The following is a 23,187-nucleotide window of genomic DNA, read 5'->3' as shown; positions in this document are numbered from 1 at the left end:
CCACCCATTTGTCCATCCATCCATCCACCTTTCCATCTACCTATCCACTCATCTATCCATCCATCCATCCATCCACCTGCCCATCCATTTTCCTGTCCATCCATCCATCCATCCCTCCATCCATCTATCCATCCATCCATCCATCCATCCATCCATCCACCCTTTCACCCAGCCACCTAGCAGGTGAACGAACACCTACTTGGATCTAAATATGCCTGCTATGGTCCCTTCCTGAGGCCACTGTTACAAATGGGATGTGACAGTTCGGTAACTCTTAGTGGTTTATCTTTCCTTTTACAGAAAGCGCCCCATGCCATTTGTTCTTCCTTCCCAGGAATGTGACCCAGCTTTCAACAGCAACATCACAGCATTTGCTCTGAAGGCAAAAGTCATCTATCCCATCAATCAGAAGTTCCGGGTGAGAGTCCTCAGCTGCATCTGAGAAATGTGATTACTCAGTAAGGTGCTAGAGATTGGGGCAGGAGTAGGCAGATGAAGTGTGTGATTTTTGGTCCTGTCTGGGGGTTTTACAGCAAGTCCTTTTAATAGGGATAATTTTGAGGCTTTGTGATGGAGCAAAACTTTAGGATGAATCCACTTTATGACAGCGTTGTCGGGGACAGGGTATAGCAAGGTATCCCCAGGAACAGCAGGTGACAGCCCAGTTGGGCAGCATCCTGCCGTTCTAGGCTAATACAAACATGGGCACGGACGCAGTGACTAGCCTTGCTCCTCACTCACACATGCCCCTCCCACGTTACTGAACACGTCCTGGGGGGGCTGGCAGAGTGCTAAGCATTTGTCACGTGATAGGCATTTCATATAAGGTAAATCATACGGTCATTGCTTCTTTGTGCATAAGGAAACTGAGGCCCAGAGAGGCTAATGACCTGCCTGAGGTCACCTGGCTGCAGGTCTTACAGCTGAAGCTGGGAATTCACACCTGTGGTCAGGAGTCTTGCAGATATCAGCAGATCCCACAGTGTTTCCAGGGGCTGTTGACCTGTGAGAGTCTCCATAAAGGAAGAGTCCCTGGTCCAGTACTGGAGAGAAATGCAACTCGCTCTCCTGCCCATAAAGAGGACAGGCTCTGGAGTCACACAGACTCTGTCTTAATTCCCACCTCGACCATTTTCTGTGGGCCATTTCCTGACTCAGCCTCCGTTTTTTCATCTGGAAAGGGGGCCGTTGGGCCCTCCTGCCTCCCCCGGTTGTTTGAGGGTCAAATGATAATAGACATAGGGCTTAGCGTAGCGTGTGACATCTGAGCGCTCAGTATTTGTTCGTTTTTTTTCAATGATTATTTGCTTTTGAAGACAGCTGGAGCCAGGCTCTGCAAAGTCCTGCACCGAAGACATGATTTCACCTCACTTAACACAGACTTTCCCGAATTAATTTTTCTGCGGAACCCTTACTTACGGGGAGCAGTAACCGGAACTGTTCCCAGGAGCGCGCATTGGGAACTGCTCCCTGCACTTAGCTATCTGGTGGGCGGTTGAAGGGGCCAAACTCCCAGAGCGGGAGCGTGATTCATCGTCCACAGCCCTGGCCAGGCAGGCTCCTGGTGGGCACTGGGATAATCCAGTGGTCAGGACAGCATCGTCCTCACCCTGGAGGCCCTCACCGTCTGGGCAGAGCCTGTAGGATGGTGTGTGAGCCCGGGCAAGACAGAAATGACCAGAGGCCTGCAGAGGCCTGCGGAAGCCTGCGTGGGCTGGGAAGGACTCTGGGTCTGTGTCTTGGGGGAGGGATGCTTCTGCCCAGCAGACAGTGAGCGAGGGCTGTTTCAGCAGGGGGACCAGAGTCTGGAAAGGCCCAGAAGTCTGAAATGACAGGGGAGGTTTGGAGTTGGCAGCCAGCTCAGGAGTGCTTGGGCAGGCACATCCTGGAGCAGTGAGACAGGCTGGACAGAGGTGGCAACGGACAGCTGATGAACCCTCCAGCCACGCTAGGCACTAGGCTGTCACCTGGCGTGGTCATGGCAGTGCATGGGGCTTGAGTTCCTTGATAAGAGCTTTGGGCCTATCCAAGGGCAGTGGGGAGCCACCTCGAAGGCCTGGAGTCGGGAGGGTGATGCCCAGGTCAGTGTAGATGGGGAAGAGCTAGGTGGTCAGCGGGTTGGCAGACAGAGCACACCCAGGGGTCTGAGCCAGTGGCGGGAGAGGGAGGGGGGCCGGCGGACTGCTGTGGAGGTCAGAGTTGGCAGCCGAGTGTGGGGTGCAGGTGGGCCACCGGGGAACAGACCCAGGCTAACAGCTAAGGGGTAGGAGCCTGTTGCACAGAGGCTGGCCTGCTGGGGATAAGAGTCATGACATGGGTCCCTGGGGCGTGGACGTGACCCTGGGGGAGAAGCTCTACCTGTTCACTCCCCTCCCAGTCTGCCCCCACCTGGCCTTCCTGGTGGAATTACTGAAGCAAAGTCACAATAGGCCCCACGGACTGAGTGTGCTTTCTCTCCCGTCACCCCAGCCCCTGGCCGACGGTTCCTCCAACCCTTCCCTGCATGAAAACTTAAAGCAGGCTGTCTTGCCAAACCAGCCGGTGGAGGCTTCCCCCTCCAGCAGCCTGGGGAGCCTGAGCCAGGCCGAGAAGGAGGACTGCAGCTCCTCGTCCAGCATCCACTCGGCCACCAGCTACGACAGGTTTCTGAGTCGCACCTTCATCCGGGCCAACAGCTTCCCAGAGGCGCTGATCTGTGAGAGGTAAGGAGGGGGAGGCGCGGGGAAGCCGTCCAATGGACCCTGTCTCTGTCGGTATTGGGAATGGAGGCCCAGAGAGGTTAAGCAAGTCAGCCACGGACACACAGCCACACAGCGTCTGAGCCGGGGCTCCCCAGCTGCCGTGGTGGTGTTGGCCAATGTGGGGGTTATGGAGCCTGGCCTGAGCCCTGGGGAGAGCCCCGTTAGGGGGCCTCACTTTATCACTGACATGCCCTGGGCCCGCATAACAGCAGCCAGCACGGATTAGATGCCTTCTGTGTACCAGGCAGAGTGCTGAGCACTTCGCAGGGATTAATTATCTCGTGAGGATGACCGGGTCTGTCTTCTTCAGTGCAGCGTCCCCACTGCACAGCAGGACCCTGGGGCAGGTTCAGGGACAGATGAATAAAAATGAATCAATCAATGAACTAATTCCTATGAATGACCCTATGCAGTAGGTGCTATTATTGCCCTCATTTTACAAAGAGTAAAAGGAGACAGGCTGAGTAGCTTGCCCAAGGTCACACAGCAGGTGAGTGATGGAGCCGGGTTTGGCTTATCTCCAAAGTCCATGCTCTAAATCACCAAACCACTCAGCACACTGGAGAGGCCCAAGAAACTGAGTCAGCACATCTGTGCTTCAGTCCTCAGACCTCTCTGCTCTGTGAAGTTCGGTGAGTCCAAGTGGCCCTTCCTTGGTGAGATGAACCAGACCCGACCTCCGCTCAGGGCTATGGAAGGAGAGGGCCCAGACCCTGAGCTGGGTGCTGACCTGGACGGTGGCTCAGCCCGCTGGCTGGGAAGGGCTGTGGATGAGCTTTGGGACTTAGTGGCCTTGTCACAGTTTGGGTGGGGGTGTGGCCATTCAAAGTGCATTTGCCCTCGCAGGACAGATGGTCCAATCCGCCCTGCCACTTACCTGCCCCGTGACTGTGTGACCGCTACTTGACTTCCTAAGTCCGTTTCCCCATCTGTGAAATGGGCATGAGAACGTCTGCCTGCAGGGCAGAGGAGAGGTGACACGTGACTCAGGTATTCCGATGCCGGCAAGGGGTGTGATCCCTCTTTGCTCCCACCTCCGACTCTTGCTGCCTCCTGCCCTTCACGTCTCGGGCAGCTGTTCCCCTCTGGTCACAAGTGAGTTTCAGATAGTTCCCTTGATTCCTTCATATAAACCTGGGGCGGCTCTTAGGCGTCTCTGGGTGCTGCAGAACTTAAAATCTGGAGTCAGGATGCACCGAGGCTTGTACTGAGCAGGGATGCGCTAACTCCCTGGAACATCTCAAATACTCTCAGTGGCTTTCTGTTTCTCTTTCCACTTTTCAGTGTGGACCTTGACTTGTGTATCTATAACCTTCACTTAAAAGATCTGCTGCATCTGGACACGGCGCTGAGGCGGGAGAAGCACATGGTAGGTAGCAGGGTGGGCCGCTTGCCCTTTCCCGGGTCCTGAACACGGCTCTCCACGGGCACACAGTCCTGAGTGCCCTCTGGGGATGGGTGCTGGTGACCGTGGAGCCTCTGGGGCCAGAAGGGACAGAAGCAATGTGTGCCTGCTGATGGGGCGCGGGCTCTCCTTTACTGGGAGCTGCGGGGCGAGGCAGACAGATGAGACCCTCGTCCCACAGGTCACCTCCTGGTGGACACAGGTAAAAGTTGTTGGAAAGAGAGGCATTTTTATTTTTTAATTTAAATTCAATTTAATTAACATATGGTGGATTATTAGTTTCAGAGGTAGAGGTCAGTGACTCATCAGTTGCATATAACACCCAGTGCTCATCCCATCACGTGCCCTCCTTCATGCCCATCCCCCAGTTACCCCATCCCCCCACTCCCCTCCAGCAACCCTCAGGTTGTTTCCTATGATTAAGAGTCTCTTATGGTTTGTCTCCCTCTCTGATTATGTTTTGTTTTATTTTTCCCCTCCTTTCCCCTATGGTCATGTTTTGTTTCTTAAATTCCACATATGAGTGAAATCATATGGTATTTGTCTTTCTCTGACTGACTTATTTCGCTCAGCATAAGACCCTCTAGTTCCATCCATGTCGATGTAAATGGTAAGATTTCATCCTTTCTGGTGGCTGAGTAGTATTCCACTGTACATGTATACCACATCTCCTTTATCCATTCATCTATCAGTGGACATCTGGGCTCTTCCCATAGTTTGGCAATTTTAGACACTGCTGCTATAAACACTGGGGTGCAGGTGCCCCTTTGGATCACAACGTTTGTATCCTTGGGGTAAATACCCAGTAGTGCAATTGCTGGGTCATAGAGTAGCTCTCTTTTCATCCTGAGGACCCTCCATCCTATCTTCCCGAAAGGCTGCACCAGCTTGCATTCCTGCCAGCAGAGTGAGAGGGGTCCCCTTTCTCCCCAAGCTCGCCAGCATTTCTGAAGGAATGCTAATAGTAACAACAATGTTGATGCGCGCCGACTTTGGTGTTGCTCACTACGAACTGGGCCCTGGGCGTGTCACACCGATGCTCAGCTGTGAACCTCACGGCAGCCTGGAGGGGTGGGTGCTGTTATTATCCCACATTACGGACAAGGAAATGGCGGTGCAGAGAGGACTCGTCCAGAGTCGTAAAGCCCTAAGTTGGAGCTGACATGGGAAGTCTGGTACCTTTTCAGAGGCCTGCTTTCTCTGAGTGGATGAAGGAGCAGCGAGGAAGCCAAAGAGACACGTCCCACCAAAGCTGCGGAACCCCCGGGCAGGGCTGGCCAGGCCTTGGGGCCACGGAGCTTCAAAAGAGGAGTTCTTCCTCCCGAATTATCGAATGAGGGATGAGACCTACGGGGGGCGGGGGGGGGGGGCTGTTGGAAAGAGAATGGGAGACTGGTTGATGGAGAGGGTGACAGAGACAGACATGCCCACGGGGTGCTTCGTTAGACACTGGAAAAATAGAAACATCAAGTTGCAGATGCAGTAGAAAGACACGGGGGCTCTGTGAGAGCAGGATGGGCCTCGTAAACAGGGGCTGGAAACCAGAAATCATACCAGGACTCCGGAAATAGAGCCTGTTCCCGCGGCCCCACGGTCCTGGAAGAGCCCGTGGCCTTGAGGCAGTGTCCCACGTGCAGCGGCAGCCTGCTCTCCTTCCGCCACATCGCGTCCCGCTAGCCAGCAGGTGGCCCTGGCAGTCCTCTCAAAGGCTCTGTGCTCCCGGGAGGGCCGACGGTGTCTGTGCTCAGAGCCCCATCCGGCTGGCCGCCTCGGCCCCAGAGCAGCCAGCAGATGCCCGCGGGGAGGCAGCTTGCTGTCACGGAGAAGGCATCCACCGTCACTCGTCTGCGTGACAGAGCCTCTCCTCCCTGCCCGGCACGGTACCAGGGACGGCCCCCACCTGTGTGGGGCCCACTCTCCGGGGGAGAAGGCAGTGAACCGCACAAACGCACCACGGTGGACAGTAGTGTGGAGCAGACCATATGGCGCCGTGAGCGTGTGGGGTGGAGGGGACTGAGTGAGTGTGGGGCAGATGGCCAGGCTTCCCTGGAGGGAGACCCGTCAGCTGGAAGCTGGGGAAGGAGCCCTAGACTAGGAGTCAGAGACTTGGGTTCTGGTCCACCCTCCCACACGGATGAGCTGTGTGACCTTGGGTAAGTCACTTCCCCTCTCTGGGCCACTTTAGGAAAGGTATAAAGATAATGTTCTTCAGCTCTCACCCCATAGAATTACTAGGAAGTGAAGCTGTCCTACTTTGAAGGGTCTGTGTAGACAGAGCTCCAGGCTCTGCCAGGCTGTGTGACCAGCACCATCACAAACCTGCCTGTGAGGCACGAAAACTCTGCTAGGCTAAGCCCTCTAAATGCGTGATCTCAAGGAAGCCTTACTGTTGTTTTTCACTCACGAGGAACCTGAGACTCAGAGAGGTCGGGTCAGTTGCCCCAAATCACACAGCTGGTGAATGGCAGACACAGAACCCAAATGAGGTCTGAGTGCAAGGTCTGTGTGCCTGCATACAGTAGGTGCTCCACAGAAATGTGCCCACGGACGCTGACACCGCCCTGGGGGACCCCTCTCCACCCGTGGCCTTTCCCTCCCTGTGGGGCATATCTTCGTTGTGTGCGGGACCTGGGGAACTGCACCAGCACTCACGGAGACCTCAAGTTCCATTTCTCTGGGAGAGATCCGTCCACATAGGTCAGTTCAGAAGTGACTCAGACCGAAGCTGGGGGGGGTCACTGTATTGTGCAGCGGAAACTGCCCTAACGCTGTGTGTCCACTCTGTGTCACTAACAAATTTAAAAAAAAAGTGACTCAGAGCAGATGTGACCGTCATGCAGGCCAGGAGCTCAGAGCTCCCTGGTGGTCCTTGGGGGAGAAACTGGCACTTGCCTTGTCAGGAGGTAGACAGAAGCTGCATTTGACATCGTTAAAAGCAGAATGGCAGCGAGAACAGCAGAGATTAGGGGATGTGTGTGTTGGGGGGTTGCCAACAGAGGGATCATTCGGCCTAGGGGATTCTCCTGGTGCTGAAATATTCTCTATCTTGATTGTGGTGGTGATTGCATGAATCCGTACTTGGAGTAAAGTTGCATAGACAAACACACACACACAAATACATGTGACAATGAGTGGAAACGGAGTGAAGTCTGTAGTAACTGCATCGGTCAGTTTGGGGTTTGATATTGTCCCACAGTGACATCACATATCGCCCAGGCGACAGAACCCACGGGACTCTGTACTGGTTTGGCACCTTCCTCTGACTCTGTCTCTGTAATTTTTCCAAATTAAAAATTTTTTGAATTGAAAGGAGACAAGACAGTGCACATCACGGATTCAGTCTGGGGTCAAAACGAAAGTGGGTTTGAGACCAACATCTTGAGAAAAGAATGTCACCTTACGTGGCCTCGACTTCAGTGGGTAGAAAGCCAAGACGACATTGTGTTCCCAGAGCTCGTTAGCGCTGACAAGCATAAGGAAGGTTGGTGGAAAGTTCTAGGTTCTGTCCCTCATGGCTGTCCCTTGTGACATGAAGCCAGTTATCCAGATTTCTCAGCCGAAGAGTTCCTTGTCTATAAAATGGGGAAGATTGTACCAATGTCCTGCATGCTATAAAAACCAAATGGAATAATATACATATTAGCTTGGCATAGAACAGTGTTCAACAAACCTTAAAACAAGGGTTGCAAACTGTGGCCCTTGGGCCAATCCAGCCATGCCTGTTCTTGTCCCTATTGCCCACGGCTGCCTCAATGCTGGAACAGCAAAATCCGATGGTTGCAAAAGTGATAGTATGGACCACAAACCCAGGAACGTTTACTGTGTGGCCCTCTAGAAAAAAACAACAAAAAACAGCGGAGAAAATCTTTAGGATCTAGAACTAAGCAAAGAGTTCTTTCTTAGACTTAACACTGAAAGTGTGACCCACACAAGGGAAAACTAATAAATTGAACCTCATCAGAATTATAAACTTGTGCTCTGCAGAAGACCCTGTTAAAGAGGATGGGGGAAAGAGAAGTATTCGCAAATCACGTATCGACAGGGGACTCGCACCTAAAACATATAAAGAACGCTCAAACCTCCATAGAAGTAAACAATCCAAATAGAAAAAGGGCAAAAGCCATGAACAGACATTTCACCAAAAAGGATATACAGTCGACAGGTAAACACACACACACAAAATCAGATAAAAGATGCTCGACAGCATTAGCCATTACAGAAGTGCAAATTAAAACAATGAGATATATTTAAAAAATGAGATATGACTGCACACCTCTCAGGTTGGCCAAAATAACAAATGGTGACATCACCAGACGCTGGCAAGGATGGGAAGAAACTGGATCCCACACGCATTGCTGGTGGGAATGCTGAGTGTCACACTGAAAAACAGGCAGTTTCTCACAAAACCCCACAATTGCACTCTGGTGCATTTAACCCCAGAGAATCTTATGTTCACACAGAAACCCGTACGTGGATGTTCTTACTAGTTTTATTCGCAATAGCCCTGAACTGGAAACACCAAGATGTCCTACAGCAGGTGAATGGTAGGTGTGGAGACAGCACCCTTGGACGGTCCTGGGTATCCCCACTTACAAGAGGACCCTCTCTGGTGTAGAGGACACCTCCATCCATCGTGACAGGAGGCCGGAGTGGATGACTTTATACATCCCAGTTCCAAACTGCCTCTGATTCTTCCCACAAAGAAGCAACACCCTTTGCCTTTTATGTTTTCTTGACTTGTATCGGGAAATGCAGAAGGACTGGCAAGAGCAGGCACCTAATGAACATTTCTTGAATAAATGAATGAAAAGCAAAAGAAGTGAAGCATTTTTTCTGAGAAGCTTTATGAAAATACAGTCCATTATAGGCTATTGTCATGATTTATAACCTGAGGTATTTCCCCCTAGCAGAAAGTATGTGTGCGTGAAGAGAGAGAGAAGAAAGGGACAGAGGGAGAGATAGAGAGGGAGATACCATTTCTAAGCCTTTCTCTTCATTATGTTTCCCTTCTTGGCAATAGATGTTTATTCAGATTTTAAAAATGTGCCTCCTTGATCTTCTTCCTAAAAAGAAGTCTGATGATGAATTATACCAGAGGATTCTTTCAAAGCAAGAAAATGTGAGTAAGTCTTCAATCTATATTTCAAGGTTACTTAAAAATAGCTTATCACGATATATAAAACATAATATCATAAGAAACTATTTTTTCACGTGTAAGAATAATTTATTACAATATATGCTTTTGAACACAATGCAATTATGTAAAAATATGTGTACAAATACAAAAATGACCATAGGTATTATTAAAATTTGAAAAATATTGAAAGCAGGAAAACGAGAATAATATTGGTCATACCTGCTACTCAGAACCACTGTTACTGTTATCTTCCGAACAAGGTTGGGTATTTTTATTTACTTATTTTTTAAGATCTTTATTTGAGAGAGAGGGAGAGAGAGAAAGCAGGGGGAGGGGCAGTGGGACAGGGAGAGAGATTCCCAAGCAGACTCCATGCTGAGCGCAGAGCCTGATGCAGGGCTCAATCCCAGGACCCTGAGATCATGACTTAAGCTGAAATCAAGAGTGAGACACCCAGGCGTGCCTGGGGCTCAGTTGTTAAGCGTCTGCCTTCGGCTCAGGTTGTGATCCCAGGGTCCTGGGATCGAGCCCCGCATCAGGCTCCCTGCTCAGCGGGAAGCCTGCTTCTCCCTCTCCTACTCCCCCTGCTTGTTTTTCGTCTCTCTCTGTCAAATAAATATATAAAATCTTAAAAAAAAAAAAAAAAGAGTGAGACACTGAACCGACTGCACCAACCAGGCACTCCTAGGTTTTTGTTGTTGTTGTTAAGTTTTTATTTATTGATTTGAGAGAGAGAGAGAGAGAGAGCTCAAGCAGGCAGGGAGGGGTAGAGGGAGAAGCAGATTCCCTGCTGGGCGTGAAGCCCAATGTGGGGCTCAATCCCACAACCCTGAGACCATGACCTGAGCCAAAATCAAGAGTCGGACACCCAACAGACTGCGCCAACCAGGCGCCCCTAGATTGGGTATTTTTAAATACCTAATTAATTTATTGGTTTTAACTGTTTATACTATGGTGCATTCTACTCCTCTCAGGCTTTTATATGGAGTTTACGTTGCTTTATGTGCAGTGAAATGAGCCAGGTCTTGGAGTCTGACTGGTGGAGGTTGATACCCTGGTTCTTTCTTTCACAAACTCTCAGAATCCCAGGTTCCTCCTGTGCCATGGGATAGTGATTCCCATCCTGTGGGATCATGGAAGGGCTAAGAGAAGTGTGTATGAAGCACCTAGCAAAGTAATAGTTAGACCCTGAATCATGATGGCTGCGCACATCTTCCTGACAACCACAACAACCATCTTCCTCATCCTCACCACCACCAGCATCTTCCTCATCATCCTCATCATCACCACCGCCACCACCATCTTCCCCATCACCGCCCCATGAGATGTGGGGGATTGAGAGGGCATGTTTCTCCCCCATTCCTCTGGATCTCATGGGGAAGGATGAATCACTGCACCCCAGGAAGGAGGTGGTGCATCATCACCGTCACCATCCTCAGGACCACTGCTACCAGGATTGTCCTCATCAGGCAATGCACACGTATTACAGGGCATTTCACGCATGATTTTATTCCATCTTCACAGCAGCCCTGTGAGTGGCCATTATTATTATTTTTGCTTACAGCAGAGGAAACTGAGGCTCACTGAGTTTCAGTGACTCCCCAGTGAATAAATAATGATGATCATGATGATACTGGACATTCCACACATAATAATGAAGTGGGGTTCTAGCGCAAGAGTAAGAGCTTTGCTGTCTGCAGACCCCAGATCTGACTCCACCGCCAGCACCTGTAGGGCGTGTTAACCACAGTGGTGGTGGTGCTTGCTCACGATGGCCCCTGGACTTCTAGAAGGGGACAAGCGGTGCCCAGAACCCGCAGCTGCTCTTGGGAGAGAAGCGGCCTGATGGGGACGCACGCAGTTGGAGGAGTGGGCATCTGGGGTCAGTGGGGCTGAAGGACCAGCCCAGCGCGCCACTTCCTGCCACTGCGAGGAGACTCCGGAGGAAACACCCCAACTCCCGGAGTACCGGGCTCCTCAGCTGGAAGGAGCCAGCCCTGCTCTGTCGAAGCGACCCCGCGAGGGCCCGACACCACGCACGGCCTCGGCTGGGACGCGCAGAAGCAGTTTTTATGGGCATCGTTTTCCCTAGTGAAGCTGGGGACGCGCCGGGGCGGATTCCAGGTCTCCCAGCACAGCTCTGGAGAAGACAGGGCTCCTCCCAGCCTCCACCTCGGGGCCAGGGGGACTCCCTACAGAGGGTACCCCCGTCCTTCCCCCATTCTGAACTGATAACAAAGGGTCAGGGACAGGCGCACAGAAAAGTCGGCTTCACTACGGAGAGGCCAGCTTGGAGGACTCAGCTTCCGCACTCTGGCTCCCAGAGTTCGCCAGATTGCCTGCCTCGGTGTGGACCACGCCCACCACCTCTGCGGCAGGCCCTTTGCTGCCCAGCGCACCGTGAGCCGAGGACACGCCACAGCCATGGCCTCCCCATGAACGGCCCATGCCAGAGAGGAAGAGGCTGGACAAGCTAAGGGTGCCACTTCCTGCTGTTGAACCCACCAATCACATCACGTCCCGCCCTCCCTGGGTTGTAGTGACTAATCCTTCCCCACGGAAACCAGAGGAGTGGGGAAGAAGCATTCCCTCGCAACCCCCTGAAGTCACGGCATTTTCCAAGACTTCGTAAGAAATGAAAGAGGCTAATTTACCATTTTTTTAAAGTATGTTCTATTTTTTTTTTTCGAGGGGAGGGAGGGAGCAATATAGAAGAAAAGAATCCAGTATTCTTGGGACTCTATGTCTAATGAGAAAGATAGATTTCTATCATCAGACTTAAGTAGGACAATGCCAGAGCAGCTAATTATGGTTAAGAAATATTTTGTGATAATGTGGTGAAAGAGGAAAGCATTTCTTTTCTAGAGTTTAAGATATATTAGATTTTTCCTTTGTTTATTCCCACCCCCCCCCCCCACTTTTTTCTGTTTTCCCCAGGACTTGGAGGAATTAGAAAAGGGACTTCAGGTCAAACTGTCAAACACGGAAATGTTGGGGGCTGGTGATTCTGAATACATCACTCTGGCAGATGTGGAAAAGAAGGAGCGAGAGTACTCTGAGCAGCTAATAGATAATGTATGTGATGGATTTTTTTTCTTTTTCCTTATAAAAACCTTGGTTTCTGGGGCAGTTAAATTAGCAAGATTAAAGAGATGGCACCTAGAAGCATGTTTAAGACTTGAAATCCCTGATGTGTTCTGCCCCAAAGCCAGTGATCCAGTTTCGGAAAGTAAGTGATAGAGAAGGTATGATGAAGGGGCCAAGATTTACAGAGTTTTTTGGTTTTTGTTTTTAAACGAATCCCCCTTGTTTAAATTTTAGATTGATCTTTTTGTCATTCAAAGCAAAGTTTGCTCTAACCCTGTATGTCATTCCCGCCCTGTGGATTAGAGCAGACTCTAGCTGCTAACTTTTCGACCCCAGGCATCACTCATAAATACCTGCTTTAAATTCCAAAGAGGGTGGCTTCCTTCAAATACCCCTCTTTTGCATTTCCATTCCACTATCCCCTGTTCCTATATTAGGTATTAAACAGGGTTTTTTTTGGGGGGGGGGGTTGTGTGCACACTGGGGATTCAGAATGCCCTTGGACCTGGCCTTGCCAGAGATGCACAGGCTAGCTTAGTAGGGGGACTGACAGGTGAGCAGATTTGGACTTTATAGCTTACAAGCGTTGTGACAGATGAAAACACTAGAAGGTGGAGGCGCAGTGGAGAGAGGAATCCGTTTTATCCTAGGGTTAGGAAAATCTTCGTAGAAGAAAAGACCCATCGAGAGGCCTTTTGGGAGAAGTGTGGGTGGATGCTGGCCTGTGGGCAGGCAAAGAAGGGAGCCAGGGAGGACTGAGGAGAAGCAGAGCCAGAGAAAGCCAGAGATCTGGCCTGAGGGTTTTCATCTTGTGCCAAGGAGGTGGGAGTCACTGCAGTTTGGCAGCAGAAGGCAGCTGGATCCTTTTCTGTCTTAGAAGGACAGCTCGGGCCGCTCAGTGGAGGATAGGTATGCGCTCTGGGGCTAGGGCAGTAGGAAAAGTTCATGAAGGCAGTTGCGATAGGAAGAGAGGGGTAAGAAAAAGTGGGAGAGCTGATAGGGTAGCAGAAAATGAGGTTTGGAAGAGAAGAGGGTGTAAAGGATTAGTTCTATGGAAATAAGGATCCCAGAATGAGAAGCAAGTTGGGAGAGGAGCTGGTGAGCCCTGACTTGACATCTTGAGGTGGAGATGCCCGAAGATGGAGAGCCTCCACTAAGCTTGGGTCAGAGGACATGGGGAGCGAGGATGTTCATGGCATGAGTGGCAGAGGGAGGGTGCTCAGCCTGGATTCCTGGGTCCACGGGCTCCCCAAAGCAGTGGACCCGCGCATCCGCATCTGCATATTTCAGGCAGATGATTCATAGTATGCCCAGGATTCTCGGACGTATGGTGACCTTCAGCAGTGGAGACGCCCTGGCCTAGGGTGTGTATAGAAAGGGTAGGGAAAGGCACATGGTGCCCAGTCTGGGATCCTCCCAGCATTTAAAGAGCGGGGGGGCCAAGGAGAATTGAGACAAGAAGGCAGAGTATGGACTCTGAGGGACTGGGAGAAAACCATGTCAAGGACGCCAAGGGAATCAAGAGTTTTTAAGAACAGAGTGGGTATCCCGGCTCTCTGGGGCTGGCGGAGAAGGAGCAATGCTGGCTGGACATCCAACTTTGTTTGGAGGTGGGCGGATGTCACAGGTGATAATCACATCCTCTTAGAGCAGTCGGGAGGGAGGGCAACTGGTGGGGGGCCGGGAGCAGGAGGGAGGCCAGAGGTTTGATGGATGGGCTGCTGCCCGGCTGGGACACAGGTCCCTGAGGGCACAAAGGGCCTGCCCACCCTGGTGTGGGCTTCCTCTCGGCCGTGCGCGGCCCCTGGGACGTGGCTGCTCAGAGTGACTCAGTGTTTCAGGTTGCATTTGTCTCCACCTTTCCGCCGTGCCACAAGGTCAGGGCAGGCTTCTGGTGCTGCTCAGCCCCAACCCTTCCCATGCCCATGCCCTGTGCCGCAAGAGGTGCCCAGACGAATTTAGAAGTCAGAGAGGCCGAGCCACGATGGAGAAAAGCCACAGCTTGGGGAGTTCAGGGGATCTGCCCCAATTCTGCCCCTGCCTCCCAGCTCTGTGACCCAGGACCGGTGACCTAACTTTCTGAGGCTGTTCCTGCAGCCGGGCCTATATAGACATTTTACCTGGACACAAAATGGGTGAGGCACAGAGCCTGGCACCTACCTGCATGCCGGAAAGGGAGGTGGTTATGACTGCTAGTATCCCGGTTCTTGGAGCTCTGGGAGGCTGGATGAGCCTTGACATTCTCAGCCACTCGGTGATTCCCACCTCTCCTCCTGATAAGATGGGGGGTGAGGAAAGCTATTTTATTTTATTTATTTTTTATTTTTTAAAGATCTTATTTATTTATTTGACAGAGAGAGACATAGCAAGAGAAGGAACACGAGAAGGGGGAGTGGGAGAGGGAGAAGCATGCTTCCCGAGGAGCAGGGAGCCCGACGCGGGGCTCCATCCCAGGGCCCTCGGACCATGACCTGAGCCGAAGGCAGATGCTTAACAACTGAGCCACCCAGGCCCCCAGAGGAAAACGATTTTAAAGCAGAATGTTTTCATGGTCAGCATTGTCTCTGCCATATTGCTCTTCTGTACTTTTAGAGCAATAACTGAAATGTAAATGGCCATCCGTGCTTTTATTTCCAGAACACGGTTAATCCCTTTTGGAGATATGGAAGCTTCCAGGATCACACTGGCAAATTTCACACACTCCCCAGGCAGCAATCATGGCCTGTTTAAGAGTCTTTAAGCTGTTTACACTGGGTGATCTCATTGTGCCTGCCTTCCTTATCAGCAGAGCATTGGTGTTTGCTGAAAAGCCATCTTGAAACTGACTGGCACCTACAATACACCAAGGAGGAACCTCTCTATAGAACTCAATTATTGCCAAGATAAACTCGTTCCCAATTGCAGAAGTGTTTAGAATCTCAGTGTGTGATAAGGAATGAATTGTAATTATCAAGCATGAACCGTCTAGCTTTGTAACTTTCTTAAATAAGTTTTCTACACCCACCTCTTGCTTTTCATTCTCATTTCACAGATGGAAGCTTTCTGGAAACAGATGGAAAACATCCAGCACTTTCTTATGGACCAATTTAAGTGTTCCAGCTCCAAAGCCCAACAGCTCATGATGACGCTCACAGAAAGAATGATTGCAGCCGAAGGGTTATTGCGTGATTCTCAGGATTTGCAGGCTCTGGTATGCTGAAGGGGGCGGGGAAGGAACCTGAAGATACTCACACTAGGGATGTGGAATCCAGAAGCTTGATGCGCCGTAGAGATCAAGTCGAACACCTTTAAATTGTAGATGGGGGTAATAGAGCCCAGAGAAAAGCAGTGAATCCATCCATCCAACCATCCATCCATCCATCCATCCAACCAACCATCCATCCATCCATCCATCCATCCATCCATCCAACCATCCATCCATCCATCCATCCAACCATCCATCCATCCATCCAACCATCCATCCATCCAACCATCCATCTATCCATCCATCCATCCATCCATCCATTCATCCTTCCATCTATCTTTCCATCCATTCATCCGTCTGTCCATCCATCCTTCCATCCCTCTTTCCATCTGTCCATCCACCCACCCACCCACCCATTCCTTAAGAGGAGATGCTGACCAGCTTTGTGCTGTGGCAGCATAGAGCATTGACTCTCAATCCTGGCAGCACACTGAAATCATCTGGGGAGCTTTAAAAAGTACTGATGCTGGGGTCCCAGGTGGGGCCCCACCCCAGAGACTCTGACTTAATGAGTCTGGGGTTTTTAGAGCTCTAGGTGACCACAATGAGTAGTCATAGTTGACACCCACTGTGTGGATGGAGCTTCCTTTACTCTCCTGACGGCTCCATGAATCACCTGAGGAGCTTTCATAAAACGACTATGCCCAGACCTCATGCCCAGAGATCCAGTCAGATTGGTCTACAGTGAAGCCCCTGGTATTGCTGGTTTTAAAGCTCCCCAAACAATTCTGATACATAGTTGGAGATGCAACCCACTGGCATAGAGGAATCCAAAAATCTGACTTTGAACCTAGGCTCAGCCACTTGAGGCTGTGTGATCTTGAACCAGTTATTTAACCCCCCTGAGCTTCAATTACTCTATTTGTGAAAGAGTGGTCCAAGGAGTTTCTGCAGACAGGGCCTGGGGAAGTGCTCAGGGACTTATAATGCCCTCATCACCATGGAGTTTCTCAACCGTGATTTTGGCCTTGCCCTGCTGTGCGCAAGGCCCAGGGCACACCATGCACCCATTTCCCCTTGGATACTCATGAGTTCCATTTCAGACCTGTGCACCCACCTGAGCACCCAGCTCAGAAACCTGCAGCGGCCGCCCTGCCCTTGGCTCAGTGACTTGGCAGCTTTGACCCACGGAGCAGGCCCTGCCATTTCTCCACAACCACCAGAGTGTGGTCCACAGACCAGCGGCCTCTGCAGCCCCTAAGAGCTTGTTAGAAATGCAGGTCCTCCCCACCAGTCTCAGGATATGCATTTTAACAAACTCCCCGGGTACAACAGCTATTTGAGAACTTGATGTTTTTGCTCATCATGTACACATACAATCTCCTTTTCCTCCCCTGCCCTGCTAGAAGGTAGGCATGGCAGATATTTTATTCCTGATGAGCAGGGGGCCAGCTAAGTGACCCACCTTGGATTCCCGTGCTATCTAATGACATCACTGAGCCCGGGCAACAAGCTTCCGGATTTGCTGTCCAAACCCCTGTGAACTGGATTTCAATTTGATAAGGCTACTGATATTAATGCTTATCAAAAGAGAAAGACTATTTCCCCCCCACTTTTTTTTTTATTTAATTATTATTCTGTCAGCAGGGTATTGATGCAGGAAAATAAAAAGTATCCTTAGCTGACTTTGGCCCAAGTATTAGCCGGTAACTTCCAAATAGAAAGAAGGGAAGGAATTATCCAGGTTATCAATATGCCCTTCTCTTAGCCAACATTTGATGAGCACTGATTTGTGGGCCACGTTCTGTTATAGAAACAGTATTACAGACTCGAGCTGGAAACCTGAGTTCATACCAGTCTTGCTGCTTGTTAGCTAGCTGACCTTGGGCAGGTTACTTAACCTTTCTGTGACTCCGTTTCATCATCTGTAAGTGGGGATCAGAAGAGCACCTGCTCTGAGAATATTAGAGAGCGGACGATATGTAAGGCGTTTGGAACAGAGCCTGGCCCATGGGAAGTGCTTGGTGTGTTAGTGATTAGACTCCACCGGCCACAGATCCACAGGCAAAGTAGGTATCAACAAATCCTCACGGTGATGCATGCAAAGGGCTGTAAATCTGTATACCCCCCCAAAAATGTAGCTTCTGTATCTCATGTTATGTTGCTGATAAACTCCCGAAGGTTGTAAGTTCTTGGGTTGGTGTCTGAGCGCTCTGGCCTGGGCAGTTGGAGCTACAATGTTCACATGGCGTCACTGAATATCCAACTGGTAGGGTTCTGGAAAGGACCTCAGAGGTGATGAGAATCATTCTCCTGGGATGTCTGACAAAAAGCCACGTCAAGAGTGAGGCCAGGGGCTTGTAGATAATTATAACAGCAGCTTGCGCTCATGAGCGTTTACTACGTGCTGGCTGCTCTTTGAGGGTTTTACATCTTTTAACTTAATCTTCACCGCAGCTCGGTAAGTTCAGGGTCCTGGGAAGGCACTGTCCCCAGGGCCTGCAGCTCGGACGGGTGGAGCCCAGTTCTAACCTGGGTGCTGTTGGGGACCTTCTACACTCTCAGAGCAAGGGGACCCCTTGCCTCCCATCCCGTGTCCCTCTGCACGTGCTCACCTCTCTCCACTCTGTCTTTGAATATAAACCCGGAGGTTGTGCTGTCCCTACTGAGCTGGGGAGGTCTCATGCTACCTCAGAGGTGGCTGCCGCCGGCGGTCTGGGCGCACCCTTCCCCAGTGTGGCCCTGTCTGGGTCCCCCGCAGAGCGCTGAGCAGAGCCTTCCCACCGGCACGCGGCCACCCAGCGCTTATCCTCTTGCGTCCCCTAGTGGTCATGGGCCTGCCACCTGCCAACGGCTGTCAGGTGCGTCTAATCGGGGAAGGTTCAAAGCCGCTGTCCTTGGGCTAGGTATGTGGCCTTCCAGAATAAACCTCAGCATTCTTGTCTGTAACTGGGGGATCCTTATCCTTGCCCTGTTCACACGTTGTCAGAACACAGACCAGTGCCGCTCAGCAAACAGTGAGACCCAGGTCTGGCCGTGGGTGGCTCAGACACCGCCCCTGCCCTGTCTTCAAGGGCTCTCAGTCCAGCTTGGGACTGTCCCTTAAAGACAGAGCACATGAGGCCATGGAGCATGGAGGAGGGGCCCGCTGTTGGGTGGGGGAGATCAGGGAGGGCACCCCACAGCCCAGCCCAGCAAGGATGAGAAGGACTAGCAGGCCGAGGAGTGAGAGGAACAGGGAGGGTGCTCCAGGCGGAGGGCCTCGAGGGCGCAAAGGCCCGGCAGAGCTGGGAGCCAGGTGTCCTGGGCGGCCCTGAGCAAGAAGGTGTGTGGACCAGGCTGGAGACGAAGCCAGGCCTGGTCCTCGGGGGCCTTGTGCACCATGCCCTGGAGTTCAGACTTGGTTTGAAGGCAGTGACTGGAGGGTTTGGGCCATAGGACAGCACCGTGTCTGCCTCTCACAAAGGCCCCTGTCTGCCATGCGGGGGCAGAGCGCACGGGGGCAGGTGGGAGGCTGGGATAGCAGGACAGACGTGAGCAGGGCCTGAGCCGGCTGTGACGGGCCCGGCAGGAAGGAAAGAGAGGGGGTCTGATGAGGCAGGATTGCCGGCATGGAGGACAAGGCGGGGCCTGAGGCGGACTCGGGCGTCTGCTGGGGCCATGCCCAGCTGGGAGAGGCGTCCTCCCTCTGGGACGCGGGGCCTCCTCCACACAGCAGCGCCCCCACCCCCCATCCTGCTTCCGCGGTCCTCACGCTCATTCTGCAGGGTGAGCAGCTGCCCTCTGAGGCTTCTGGACCCAGAGGGTCCCGTCTGCCGCTGGCCAGCATTTCCTGCCCTAGGGAGGTGTCTTTTCCAAGAGTCCTGTCCTGAGTCATGACGCCGTGGTGGGGCAGAGGGGGCAGTCTGACCTTGAGGGAGCCACTCATGAAGTCAGTCTCACCCTCAAAAATCTCTTCCAACCCTGCGTCCCAGGCTCTCTGAGGTTCCAAAGCCAAGGGCTCCTGTGACCTTTGCTGTGCCTTTGCCTTTCCCTTTCAGGGCTGTGGAGGCCAAAGGCCCCAGGGACTGGGGAGTGATGGCCGTAAGGAAGGCCCCTCTTTGGCCACGTGCACGCACTGAACCCCTTCCCAGAAGAGCAGCCCCCCGACGTGCTCTCACTCTGTGCCAAGAGCTTTATGCCTGGTACCCCGCGTCAGCCTCACCCTAGCCCCGTGACGGACGGTTCTGTCTGCAGCCAAGGAGCAGTTTGGCAGACCCTTGCTGCGGGGCGGGACGCTGACCCGGGGGTTTCTCTTCCTAGGACACCCTGGAGAGAACCATGGGGCGGGCGCACATGGCAAAAATGATCGAGTCCCTGAAACTCCAAATCCAGGAGGAGACCAAATGCCGGCTGGCCGCCCTGTCCCACGGCCTGGAGCTGCTGACCATCGAGGGGAAGCTCTCCGGGCGGCAGAAAGAGGAGCTGCTCACTCAGCAGCACAAGGCCTTCTGGGGGGAGGCGGAGCGCTTCAGCAGCGGTGAGTGAGCCATGGCCGCGTCCGGGGTGCACAGACCTCCTGTGCCAGGGTGGGGGAGGGAGGCCGGGCCTGGGGGGCAGCGTCAGGAGACGTGGAGCAGCACGCGGGAGACGAGCACAGGCTGTGACCCCCTTCCGGCCCTTGGGGACCGCATCCCTTATCAGCTCTGAGCCTTGCTTGCCTTCCCCATAAGGCTGCCCCTAGGGTCTGGGATTGCCGGCTGCATTTAGCTGTCAGTGACCGGGCTGACGGAGGCCCCGGTGTTCCTGCAGCAGAATCACCTGGACCATGCAGAGGGCAAAGGAGGGTGGCAATGTGTCTTCACATAGCAGAGAAGGGCTTTATTGTACCTCTTCCTCTTCTTCTAAGGCACCAGCCCTAGGGGATTAGGACCCCAGTCTCACGAACTCGTTTACCCTCCAAATGCAGTCCCGTGGGGGTTAGGGCTTTAGAGTATCAATCTGGGGGGACACGGTTCAGTGCATGGCGCCAGGTTTTCATTGCAGCCTGTGTCCTGGTCCTCTGTCTGCAGTGGCTCGTGTCCTCTCTGCCAAGCCTGCCGGCTGCCTTTCAGAGATGGGGTCAGAGGGAGGCACTCAAAGCTGGGGCCTCAGGCCGTTCCATGAGGTCTTTGTCATCGGCATCACGGCTTCTGTGACCACGTGGAAGCCTGCTGTTGGCTGGAGTCTGGACCGTGTAGAACTGAGCACATCTGGCCTTGGGGGTCATCGCACACAGGGACCTGGGCTCTCCCAGTGGGATGGGGCCCCAGCAGCACAGAGTGGCAGGGACAGGATGCCAAAGGAACCCCCACTGATCAGGCTCTGTTGAACTTGGACAGGACAGGGGAGGCAGGGAGACAGTCGGGGCGTGGAGGGAGAACCCTGGGCAGAGGGAGGACTCTGGTCTCTCTGGACACCTGGTCACACCCTTCTCTTTGGCGCCAGAGGCTAAACAGATTCTCAGACAAAACCCAAGGAAGTGTGCTTGTCTTACAAGTGTGGAGTGTGTGTGTGTGTGTGTGTGTGTGTGTGTGTGTATGAAATGCTGAAACAAACATCTCCCAGAACGGCAGACCCCTGGTAACTTGGCCCTCGTTGACTTCTACAGCTTCTACACTCAACATCTCCCCCAAAACCCAGGGGAGAAGGATCTGGCTCACCTCTTCTTTATCTCCTCTCCCAGAAGCCTTCTCTGGGGTCCCACACTGCCCGTTACCCTTCGTCCTTCTCATCCCATCACCCTGTCCCTTGTCTGGCATGACATTGAATCTCCCTTCCCCGCTCTCGACTTCTCTGCACCAGGAGCCAACTGCGCCCAGCGCCTGGTGCTAAGGCACGCTGCTGGCCCAGTGACCTCTGCGGGGTGAAGGGTGGGTTTAGACCCCAGCCTCTCTGACTGCCTTCACCTTCCCCACCAGGCAGGGGGCCTTGCCCTTGGGGTCCCCCTCCTTCTTGCAGCTCCTGCTAATTTAATAACTCATCCTCATGATTTTTGAATCTCCACTGCACTCTGAGATGTCACTGTCTTCCTACAGACCCAGACTCTTCTGTCCTGTCCTTCCACCTGTCCCTCCCTGTGTCACCTACACCTTCCTCATTTTTCCCCACAAAAAAATGCCTCTTCTTCATCTCCTGGTCAGATTGACCAGTCACCCTGCACAACCACAAATGCAGCCTCTTGTGTCCTGAGCACTGGGCCTGAGGGGAAGTAGGGTCCCTTCAAATAACGTGGGGCTGTGGGCTTTGAAGAGCCAGGGGCTCCTAACACTGGCCTTTTGGAAGCACCTATACCTGAAAGATAAAACTATGAGTGCAGGCAGGAGTGCAGGGCACCTGCTTGTCCATTCTGCATTCTGAGTGCGGGCAGGAGACTGTGAATGTCTTGCCCGGGGAGTAACCTGTGACGTGCTGGGGCTTACTTCAATTTCAGAGTTTGTCCAGCGAGGCAAAGACCTAGTTAAGGCGTCACTGGTTCACCAAGCAGAGGAGATGGCCAAGCTCACACTGGCCCAAGAAGAGGAACAGAGGAGCTTCCTGGCTGAGGCACAGCTGAGCACCGCCCCGGGCGAGTTCCTCCAGGTGACCCTGCTCCTTACTCCCTCCCCACGTCCACGGACACAGCCAGCCCAGGAGCAGCCACGCAGGCTGAGTGCTGTGGCTTCATCCTCGTTACTATGCAAGGAAAGCCAGAGACTTTGGCATCGGCCAGACCTGAGGTCAACTGCTCGCTGCCCAGTGTCAGCCCGGTGACCTTAGCCAGAGGGAGGAAGGGAGGACCATGCACGGGAGGCTCTGTGGCAGGACCAGGGAGGTAGCTGGGCTAGAAAATGCCCTTGTCTTGACGAGGAAGGGGACAAGGAGACTTGCCAGACAAGAAACAAGAGGCCACCCTCCTTGAGGGCAGAGAAATGAGTTAGCGCCAGCATGGGCCGGGACGACCAGGGAGAGAGAGAGAGAGAAGAGAGCCCTGCCTTTGCCCCCGTATTTTCCTGCTCATGGGCAGGGACTGGAGCACCTGCTTGTCCATTCTGCACAGTGGTCAAGCATTTGGGCACTGGGGCCACCTGGAAACGGGTTGGAACGCTGACTTTGCTGCTAAGGAGCTGAGTGACCTTGGGCGCATTGCTCCCCTCAGCCCTCAGCTTCCTCATCTGCATAATGGGCGTCATGGCACCCACTTCATGGGTTGTTAGGGTTCAGGGAGACCAAGTAAGGGGCAGCCACGGCCCGACTGTTTGTCTAGGCCCTTCTCCTTTGCCTTGACATGAGCTGGACCTTGTTTTGGCTCTTCCGGGGGGACAGAGGGACAGTGACCAGACCCAGGCCCCATGCAGAGCACAGGCACGGGCCCTCCCTGGGGCCAGCCTGGTGGCAGGAGCAGCTCCCCAGTGAGAAGCCAGGAGAGACCTCCCACACACACACCGAGGACAGAAGAGAAGCATTTAGGTCCCTTTAAGGTCTACCTTGCCCCCCCCCACCCCCAAGGAGCCTCCTCCCAGGTCCCTTCCAGCTCACAAGGTTGGGGTGGGGGGCTGTTTCTGTCCTGGACAAGATGCATCTGAAGTAAGGCTGATAGGTTTATACTGCTCTGTGTTGCTCAGAGATTTCTGGC

The 23,187-nt window shown here is 52.8% G+C and overlaps 1 protein-coding gene across 12 annotated transcripts in view; it reads left to right on the top strand.

The window, feature by feature from the left end:
- EVC (EvC ciliary complex subunit 1) overlaps positions 1–23,187 on the top strand; it is a 60,689-nt gene that overhangs the window by 11,484 nt on the left and 26,018 nt on the right. For 5 of the 12 annotated variants that reach the window (XR_010409271.1, XM_045881509.3, XM_045881508.3 and 2 more), the window contains exons 3-10: positions 335–418; positions 2,470–2,702; positions 4,026–4,110; positions 9,167–9,265; positions 12,221–12,358; positions 15,402–15,560; positions 19,857–20,073; positions 22,006–22,154. Coding sequence is in view for 11 of the 12 variants with exons in the window: in XM_045881509.3 (XP_045737465.1) it covers positions 335–418; positions 2,470–2,702; positions 4,026–4,110; positions 9,167–9,265; positions 12,221–12,358; positions 15,402–15,560; positions 19,857–20,073; positions 22,006–22,154 (1,164 nt within the window). In the remaining variant the exon portion in view is untranslated. Of the gene's footprint in view, positions 1–300; positions 419–2,469; positions 2,703–4,025; positions 4,111–9,166; positions 9,266–12,220; positions 12,359–15,401; positions 15,561–19,856; positions 20,074–22,005; positions 22,155–23,187 lie in introns of all 12 variants that reach the window. The other 7 variants (XM_054509005.2, XM_064584247.1, XM_064584251.1 and 4 more) reach the window with 5 other exon arrangements.

This window comes from Mirounga angustirostris, unplaced genomic scaffold, assembly GCF_029215605.1.
Source record: "Mirounga angustirostris isolate CCGP_5_RB_7025 unplaced genomic scaffold, mMirAng1.0.hap1 SCAF_2, whole genome shotgun sequence".
In the NCBI taxonomy this organism is placed as follows: domain Eukaryota; kingdom Metazoa; phylum Chordata; class Mammalia; order Carnivora; family Phocidae; genus Mirounga; species Mirounga angustirostris.
Note: the sequence above shows the minus strand (reverse complement) of the source record. Positions and strands in the feature narration are given on the sequence as shown.